Source organism: Canis aureus, chromosome 7 (assembly GCF_053574225.1).
Source record: "Canis aureus isolate CA01 chromosome 7, VMU_Caureus_v.1.0, whole genome shotgun sequence".
Taxonomy (NCBI): Eukaryota; Metazoa; Chordata; class Mammalia; order Carnivora; family Canidae; genus Canis; species Canis aureus.
Window position 1 is genome coordinate 24,165,128 of NC_135617.1, and position 9,702 is coordinate 24,174,829.

At 43.9% G+C, this 9,702-nt stretch overlaps 1 protein-coding gene across 3 annotated transcripts in view; it reads left to right on the plus strand.

Moving 5' to 3' along the window:
* GABRR1 (gamma-aminobutyric acid type A receptor subunit rho1) overlaps positions 1-9,467 on the plus strand; it is a 59,474-nt gene extending 50,007 nt beyond the window's left edge. For all 3 annotated transcript variants that reach the window (XM_077903092.1, XM_077903093.1, XM_077903091.1), the window contains 5 exons: positions 33-115; positions 2,157-2,297; positions 4,785-4,937; positions 6,877-7,073; positions 7,907-9,467. In XM_077903092.1, the coding sequence (XP_077759218.1) occupies positions 33-115; positions 2,157-2,297; positions 4,785-4,937; positions 6,877-7,073; positions 7,907-8,200 (868 nt within the window). In that variant the 3' untranslated portion in view covers positions 8,201-9,467. The remainder of the gene's footprint in view (positions 1-32; positions 116-2,156; positions 2,298-4,784; positions 4,938-6,876; positions 7,074-7,906) is intronic.
* Positions 9,468-9,702: the final 235 nt, after the last annotated feature.

Consider the following 9,702-nt stretch of genomic DNA (forward strand, 5'->3'; position numbering starts at 1 on the left):
TAAAATTTGGATGTTTGTCTTTTTGTTTCTAGGGTTACAGTGACTGCAATGTGCAACATGGATTTCAGCCGATTTCCCCTGGACACACAAACATGCTCACTTGAAATTGAAAGCTGTGAGTAGACTGTCTGGGACATCAGCACACAGATCACACAAAGACTAACTCTCCGTAGCAGGAACAGCATGTGCTCCTCATTCATGCTGTGCTTTTCAAGTGATTTTTTTTTTTTTTTTTGTAATTAAAAAGCTAAGTCCAGGGTAATTATGAAAATCAGAAACAGGTTTGAAACTAAAACCTTCTGTTCCCTTAAGTGACCCTTTAAATGCGCCAGAGCAATGGTTTTAAGCTCAGTTCTGGGGAACCGGGGCAATTGCTAGGGAGCGGGGTAGAGGGCTCAGCAAATGTGGGTCTCCTTGTGCAGCTACCTCTACACACCATCCAATGTATGAGCTCATTTTTTATCTGTTTTATTGTTCTTCTGAATAAGATTTCTGTTAAAGAAAAGACTTCCTGGCAAAAACAAGTTTGCCAAGGTAATCACATGTGGTGCTAGAGGTCCTTAGGCACAACTGAGGGGCATTAGGATACTTGCACACATGGCTGGTGACCAAGCCCTAGTGAGGCATCCCTTTGGCACAGGGACCTTTATAAGCCTGCCTGTACTTGTGACAATGAGTCAGGTGTCCCCTGGCTCAGTCATCTAGGACCAAGGAGGGCAGGGATGTTGAGATAGAGGGTCAAGAGGACAGCTCCATAGGGCACTGAATGTGGGAAAAGGGAGTAATAAATCCCAGGACCAAGGGGGTGACTGCCCAATGCATAGGGGCTTCGGCCTGCCGTCATTTCATCCTCCTCAGATTCAGTGAGCAGGTTACTGTAATGTTCATCATACAAGGAGGGATGTAATTTGCCTGAGGACATAGCATTAAGAAGAACTTAACTCATTGTCTCCAGAACCTTGTCTTCCCCACTAGACCCAGGAAGCTCCATTGGGAATGTAGCTTCTTCCAGTTGTATCCTTCAGGGTGCCACAGGGAAGCAGAATATTGGAGACACATAGTAAGAGATACTGAGTGCAAGGAATTGGCTTTTGCAAGTGAGTATGGGGGGTTGGTAAGGCAAGTCTGACATCTGCAGGGCAGGCTGTTGGGAAGGGCAGGCTGGGAACCCCGGGTGGGGCCTGATCTTGCCCTCCACAGGCAGATTTTATTCTTCTTGGGCAAACCTCAGATCAGCTTCTTAAGGCTTTTCAATGGATTGGATCAGGCCTACGTGGATTATCCTGGATCATCTCCTTTACTTAAAGTGAACTGGTTGTAGGTGTCACATCTACAAAGCATCTTCAGAGGAACACCTGGATTAGTGTTTGATTGAATAACAGCCTAGCCAAGTGGATACATGAAACCAACCAACACACAGGTCAAGGGTAAGAGATAGAATAAAATAGAGGAATGAAATAGGACATCGGGGAGCTCCAGAAAGAACTGTTACATACAGGAGCAGACTGGACCTCAGTTCTGTCCAGGCTGCAGGTAGGTTTGTTCAATTGGAGTAATGTGTGTGATCACCTAAAGTGGGGGAAGGTCAGGAAGTGATCCTTAACGGGGCCCTGGGTAGAAGCACCTGGAGGCCTGCAGAGAAGGGGCTTGTGTTCTGCTGCCAGCACTTTATGTGTCCTTTTTCACAGAATGCAGCTCTTCTTGCCTTGAGAGTATTTAAAGATATTAGCCACTAATGGATGCAGTACTACACCTTGGAAGCAGAAAAGAAGGCGAAATCAGCCTAGGTTTTTAAGACTGAACCGTGTATGCAATTTTGCCACGATTTCACCATTTCTGATCTGCAAGTATAGCAATTTCATTTGTTTTAACCTAATAAGTGGCAGGCTGGATTGTAGGGTGAAGGTGTTTGCAGGAAGTATGAGTATTTAGGCTCGAGAGCTTTGCTCTGATGACTTCTGGAAGACTGGGGAGAACTCATTTTTCTTTTTGTATTTTGTTTTGCTTTGTTTAGACTGTGGTTTGGTTATTCAGACTCTCTTACTGTAATCCCAGTTTGTGTGCGAGATCTGGAGCTGCTTCCACGGAGCCCCACAGATAGGCCTGCCTTCCTACCACTGCAGGCCTGTGCCTGATGCTGTCTTCCGTCTTTTCAGATGCTTATACAGAGGATGACCTCATGCTGTACTGGAAAAAAGGCAACGACTCCTTAAAGACAGATGAACGGATCTCACTCTCCCAGTTCCTCATTCAAGAATTCCATACCACCACGAAACTGGCCTTCTACAGCAGCACAGGTGCGTGTGCACGGTGGGGGCTGAGAGCTGGGGTGGGTCCTAGTCTGGCTGCAGGGGGTCATCCTCTATTTTAGGAAAGGTGTGAGTTGGCTGTCAGATGAGCAGAGGTTGTGCCACCTAGATGTGAAGCCAAAGGTGGAATTCCTAAATCAGGTCTAGGGGATGGCAAGAACCAGGGAGAGGTGATTTTTAGATGCCACCAAAGCATCCAAAGTGATAACCTAAAAAATATTAGTAAGGACACAAACATAAGCCATGTGAGGAGTTTTGTTTGAGCCAATCACTTTGCTGGTTTAGCAGCTGGCATCTCCCCTCCCCCCATAGGATTCCCAGAACCTCCTCCTCTGTAGGCAAGAAACAGTAGGATTTTAGGTCTGTTGATTTCTGTTTTCTTTGCTCCACTCAGCTAATCCTCTCTCTCTCTCTCTTTTTCCCTTTTTTCCCTCGAACTAATTCTCTTTTAAGTATACTGCTTACACAGGCCCCCTTTATGACCTTGTGAGGCTCCACACTCAGGTCTGAACAAGCTTGCCATCTCTCCTTGCCTGGGGGCATGCTCTGTGGTCTTCCTCCTGGCAGCTGAGGTGAACAGCTCTCTCCAACACTTACCTTTGTCTTGACTAATCACCTTTCAGGATGATATTATTCAAATCCTTATGTAGTTTCTTTCTTTTCTCTCTCTTTCTTTCTTTCTTTCTTTCTTTCTTTCTTTCTTTCTTTCCTTCCTTCCTTCCTTCCTTCCTTCCTTCCTTCCTTCCTTCCTTCCTTTCTTTCTTTCTTTCTTTCTTTCTTTCTTTCTCTTTCTTTCTTTCTTTCTTTTCCTTTCTTTTTTTAAGTACGCTCCATGCCCAGTGTGGAGCCCAATGCAGGGCTTTAACTCATGACCCTGAGATCAAGACCTGAGCTGAGATCAAGAGTTAGATGCTTAGTCAACTGAGCCACTGAGGCGCTCTTCTTTATGTAGTATCTATTGCCAAAACATTGCATGACTGCGCAGTAAGCGTAACCTTTTAAGTCGTCTAATCTGTAATACAAGGCACTGTTGTATTCCCAACATATCGTGGCAATCCAGCATATCTCATCTTCTGTATATATCATGCAGGTCTTGGTTTTTCATGGGACTCCCACTTCATCCTTAGCATTCTGACTCTTCCTCTTTTCTTAGTCTGTTCAGGCTGCTATCATAAAATACCATAGACAGGGTGGCTTCTAAACAACAGAAATTAACTTCTCACAGTTCTGGAGGCTAGGAAGTCCAAGATCAAGATGCTGGCAGAGTCAGTGTCCGATGAGAGCCTGTTTCCTAGTTCATAGATAGCCACCTTCTTGCTGTGTCTTCACATAGGGGAAGGCACAAGGGACCAATCTAAGGTCTCTTTTACAGGGACGCTAATCCCACTTGTGATGTAATCACTCCTAAAGGCCCCACCTCCAAATACCATCATGTAGAGGATTAGGTTTCAACAAAAATTGGGGGGGAGGGACATTCAGTTTACAGCACCTCCACAATCTCTTCCTGAGACTGTTTTACAGTGATAGCCATTGCATTATCATTGTTCAGGATGCCAGGTTTTCAAGTTAATGTTGCCAAGTTTCTGTTTCATTTTCAATCTCATCATCTCAGGTTTATCTTGCTTTTTTCTTTTCCTTCCGTCTTACCCCTGTTCCTTTGAATGCCTCCATGCATATTTTTTCCTTGTAGAGAGAACACAAGGGTGGAGCTGAACCATAGTGAACCTGTGTTTATTGCTCCTGAATGCAATGTTAGGGTTAGCTTGGTATTTTAACTTTAAAACTTTTTCCTCCATAGAGAATCCCAAAGGGGCTTGTTTAAATAAATGTTTCTCAGACTTTGTCAGACATATCAATCACGTGGGGAGTATTGTTAAAAGGAGATTCTGATGCGATAGATCAGGGGTGGGGCTGAGAGTCTGCATTTCCAACAAGCAACCAGGTGACGATGACACTACTGGGCTCAGTCCCAAAGGATGAGTTAACAAGAGTCTTATTTATTTATTTTTAGGTTTGTTTGTTTGTTTGTTTATTTAAGACAGAGACAGAGGCAGAGACATAGGCAGAGGGAGAAGCAGGCTCCCTGTGGTGAGCCTGATGCAGGACTCGATCCCAGGACCTCAGGATCGTGACCTCAGCAAAAGGCAGATGCTCAACCACTGAGCAACCCAGGCATCCCTGAGTTAACAAGAGTCTTTTGTTTTGTTTTGTTTTAAACAAGAATCTTAAGTCACCTTCTCAAGAGGCTTCCTTTATGTAAAGACGGGGCCAAAAATTTCTTGAGACGGACTAACCCATGTGGTGTAGGTTATCATATAATCACTCCATTCCACGGTTTTTCTTTCACTTTGTAAAGATGTGGCAAGTTTCCAGTGAAGTCTGTAAGGCGATCATGATTCCCTGAATGAAATGTGTTGGGTGAAGGAGCTGAATAGCTATGGTGCGTGCTATCTTTACCTCCTTGTGTCCCCCCAGGCTGGTACAACCGTCTATACATTAACTTCACTTTGCGTCGCCACATCTTCTTTTTCTTGCTCCAAACTTACTTTCCTGCCACCCTGATGGTCATGTTGTCCTGGGTGTCCTTCTGGATTGACCGCAGAGCTGTACCTGCCAGAGTCCCTTTAGGTAAGGAATATCTCAAATGTGTATTTCAGGTATCTGAAAATACAAATAATTTCTTCCAGATAAAACCATTCATTTCAAATTTGATTCTAAACCCCTGTTGGCATTATAACTTGGAAAAACCAGGTATTGATTTACAGGTAAAATGCCATTATTAAGAACCTATGTGGCAAAACTGTTTCCAGGGCCCTACAAGTGCCCACCTTAGTCTTGTTAGAACCGTGTTCTGGGGTCCACAGTCTAGGTGTGTGGGTGCTTTTTCTGGCCACTTGCATAAGGAAACTACATTTTCTAGCAGGGTTTCTCAAAAGATTGCCCAAGGGATCTTTGCAATGGAATCTCTGGAGCAAATTGTTAAAAATAAAGAATCCTGTGATTCATCTACATGTATAGAACCATAATCCCTGAGAAAGGGCTGGAACCTACATTTTGAACAAGATCTCCTGATAATTCTTATACATATTCAAGTCTGAAAAATCCCTACTCTGTAAGAACTCCATGAATAGCTAAATTTGCCATCAACTCTCTCCCCCACTTTAAATATCGCACCCACCCAGTCACACACACCACCATTGTTCAGATGGTTCAGAGGCTTCAAGGGAGCGGGTGACCTCCACCCAGGTTTTAGTGACACTGAATCGAGCTGGCCCTTAAGGTGACTCCAGTCCCCTGTGACTTAGTGTTTGCCAAGAAATATTCTGAGCTTAATTTGAAATCCCAGGCAAATACCACTAACAAATGACTTGTCCTTTAACAGTTATTCTATAGCTTGAACAGTTACTATGCTAAATAAACAAACATTCCAGTTTCAAAAATCTAACCCCCCCTGAATGAGGTTAACATCATTCTTTGTAAAATTGATCTCTGAGTCCTCAAGTCAATGTTGGTCTGAGGGCAATGGGCAGCGAGGTCCAGCACAGTTGATAGTATAGGCCCAGGACTGTGAGGTTCTACCCCAGCAACAAGGACACAAGTACTGAAATATACCTTGCGCACTTTTCCCCCTTTTTGGAGAAGTAGTTACAAGATACACTTATCTACCTCCTTGTATATATCATCTCTGTTTTATTATTTACTTATTATTTTTTAAGATTTTATTTTTATTTTTAGAAATATTTTATTTATTTATTCATGAGAGACAGAGAGAGAGAGAGAGGCAGAGACACAGGCAGAGGGAGAAGCAGGCTCCAAGCAGGGAGCCTATTGTGGGACTTGATCCGGAGACTCCAGGATCACGCCCTGGGCTGAAGGTGGCGCTAAACCGCTGAGCCACCAGGGCTGCCCAAGATTTTATTTTTTTAAGTAATCTCTACATCCAATGTGGGGCCAGAACTCACAACCCCAAAATCAAGAGTGCGTGTTCCACTGACTGAGCCAGCCTGGAGCCCCTATACAATCTCTGTTTTAACCAACTGAATGGAAATAAATGTCTTGCTGTCAAACAGTCTAGGGTGGGCTCCCTACAGAAGGACAGTGATACAGGTGTCCTAATGAATATACGAGTATGTGGAGGAGGAAGGGTGAGCATGAGGGGTGGAGGAACAGGAGAAGCTTTATAAAAGCTAGGTCTTGGGATCCCTGGGTGGCGCAGCGGTTTGGCGCCTGCCTTTGGCCCAGGGCGCGATCCTGGAGACCCGGGATCGAATCCCACGTCGGGCTCCCGGTGCATGGAGCCTGCTTCTCCCTCTGCCTGTGTCTCTGCCTCTCTCTCTCTCTGTGTGACTATCATAAATAAAGAAAAATTAAAAAAAAAAAAAGCTAGGTCTTAAAAAAATAAATAAAAGCTAGGTCTTGAAAGATGAGTAGGTGTTTGCTAGACAGAGGGGCAGGGATGGAGATATTCTAGGCCGGAGGACCAGAAGGGACAAAGATCAGAGACACAAAGCCACCCAGGGTGTTTGGTGAAAGACAAACTTGGGCTTATTTCTCACTCTGTTTGCAGGTATCACCACGGTGCTGACCATGTCCACCATCATCACGGGCGTGAACGCCTCCATGCCCCGCGTCTCCTACATCAAGGCGGTGGACATCTACCTGTGGGTCAGCTTCGTGTTCGTGTTCCTCTCGGTGCTGGAGTACGCGGCCGTCAACTACCTGACCACCGTGCAGGAGCGCAAGGAGCGGAAGCTGCGGGACAAGGTGACCTTACCATGAGTAAAGTGTCTGCTCAGGGGTAGAGCCTGGTCCAGCTCTGGACCATGGGCAGGTCAGACCTTCTCTATAAGTTGGGCTGGTGACACCCTCTCCTCCACCTCCTTCACCAGTTGGTATGAAGAGCAAACCAAATAGTATGTTAAAACAGTGTGAAATTTACACTGGACTATATCACTCATTCATTCAAATATTTATGTAGCACCTACCATATACTGGCAGCTAAGCCAAGTTAACTAAAACAGAGTCTCTGTATTCGTGGTGGTGTTGATTGTTCAGTGCTAAAAATAGATGACAATTCAACATGCTGGAACAATTATTTGTGGACACAGAGGCGTAATAACAAAAACTTCCAGGGTGGCCCATCTTTCATTCTAGGAATTCTCCTTTCATATGTGAAAGGAAAACTCCAGAAAACTAATACTAAATAGGAGTAAGCTGTCTCCACAATGCTACACCTTTCAAACCCCACCCCATCACACCACACAGACACACACACACACACACACACACACACGTAATGTTATCTGAAAACATTTTTATCAGGGCTTATATCAGTTTATGATCTCATGGAGAACAGACCATTATTTGATCATGAACATTCAAGTTAGTCTCTGATACAAAAGTTGCTTTGGAGATTTGGAACAAAAATGGGCACCTGCTTTTTTAGAACGTCTATGGTGCCAACACCATTGTTTTCCCATACCCTGTCCCTAACTGGGACTAAAAGAAACTAGAAAAGGCAATCTGGGCCACCATGCAGTTTCTTCTGAGAGATGAAGCTGAGCTCACATCCCAGTGTCTGTTTGCTGTGTTTGCAGCTTCCCTGCACCTGTGGAATGCCCCAGCCACGCGGGGTCATGTTGGATGGCAGCTACAGCGATGGGGAGGTAAATGACCTGGGCAACTACACCCCAGAGAATGGAGAGAAGCCGGACAAGATGATGGTACAGCTGACCTTGGCCTCGGAAAGGAGCTCTCCCCAGAGAAAAAGTCAGAGGAGCAGCTACGTGAGCATGAGGATTGACACCCATGCTATTGATAAATACTCCAGGATAATTTTTCCAGCAGCATATATTTTATTCAATTTGATATACTGGTCTATTTTCTCATAAATGCCTGTAACTCTATACATTTCTCATTCTTCTGTCTGTACCACAGATGTACCTGTATGATGAAAGTAATTTAAGGTAATGATGAAATTAAAGTTCCCACTACCTACCTTTCTCCGTCTTTCCAAGACATTGACAAGACATTTATGGTTTAATTTGTACTTACTAACCACCTCTTATATCCACAGCATTCTACTCGGTGCTGCAGGAATAGGACATCCGTAGCAACTGGTGATAGTTGTTAACCAGGATGCCTTGGAAAAGCACACCGCCAGTGTTGTGGACACATTGTAGTTCAACCTCTTTTAGAGCCTAGGTGCTTATTCACAGGAATGACCCCCTATGTCCTTGTATTCTCTGGACTTGGTGGAATTGGGAAGCACCTAGAGTTCACTTGCATGGCATATACATGCACCTAAATCCCCACTTTGACCAAAATTTATGCTTCACTTCATAGTCTATTCCCTATTTTTCAATGTGTCTCCTCATGTTTATTTTAATACAAGGCAATAATAATACTCCTATTTTTATTCGTCTTATGGCTCATAAGGTTTCACCTCTTTCAGAAGCAAAGCTCTTTAGATTGGTGCAATGGCTTCTGACTTGGGGGGAATTTCCCTGGTAGGGAAACTGAGAGGTTCTATGCACACAGTCAGTTCTGTCATAGAGATAACTAGCCTAGAAAACCTGTGTTTCAGTGCTTCCTGTTTCATAATCACTGTTTCATGGAGCTCCACCTTGGAGTATGTCCTAGTTCAAAGTGAAGTCCTTTCTCAGTAGTGTGATATTTTTACTGAGGAACTTGGGAATAGACCGTTTCCTGCATAAACATTTTAAGAAAATGCATAATTAGGGGCAACCTGTAACCCACTGGGATGAAAATGCTCACATGGTTTCTGAAAAAAAAAAAAAAAAAAAAAAAGAACAGAAAGAAAAAGAAATGGAAAGACATCACTGAAGATCTCCAATTACGCTTAGTGAATGCCAGCATTTTCTGTGAACCAGAAAACAATGGCCACCTCCTGCCAGGACAAGGGAGAAGTGAGAGGGTCCTAATTTGATGTATTATTTAAAAATTGAGAAGTTATTAATACTATATATCTACAGGAACAACCCCCACCAAACTCATCCAAACAGCATTTGTTTGAAACTCACTTTAATAAAGTGAATTCTATACACAATGATGTCATTTTCTTTCCAAAGTTAATTGGATTGAGCACCCATACTAAATAACATCATATTTCTTCATATGAGAACTACATTCTCATATGAAAATAAAACCATATTTGCACAAATCCTTTTTTTTTTTTTAATTTAACTTTTATTATTTATGATAGTCACAGAGAGAGAGAGAGAGAGAGAGGCGCAGAGACACAGGCAGAGGGAGAAGCAGGCTCCAGGCATCGGGAGCCCAACGTGGGATTCGATCCCGGTCTCCAGGATCGCGCCCTGGGCCAAAGGCAGGCGCCAAACTGCTGCGCCACCCAGGGTTCCCGCACAAATCC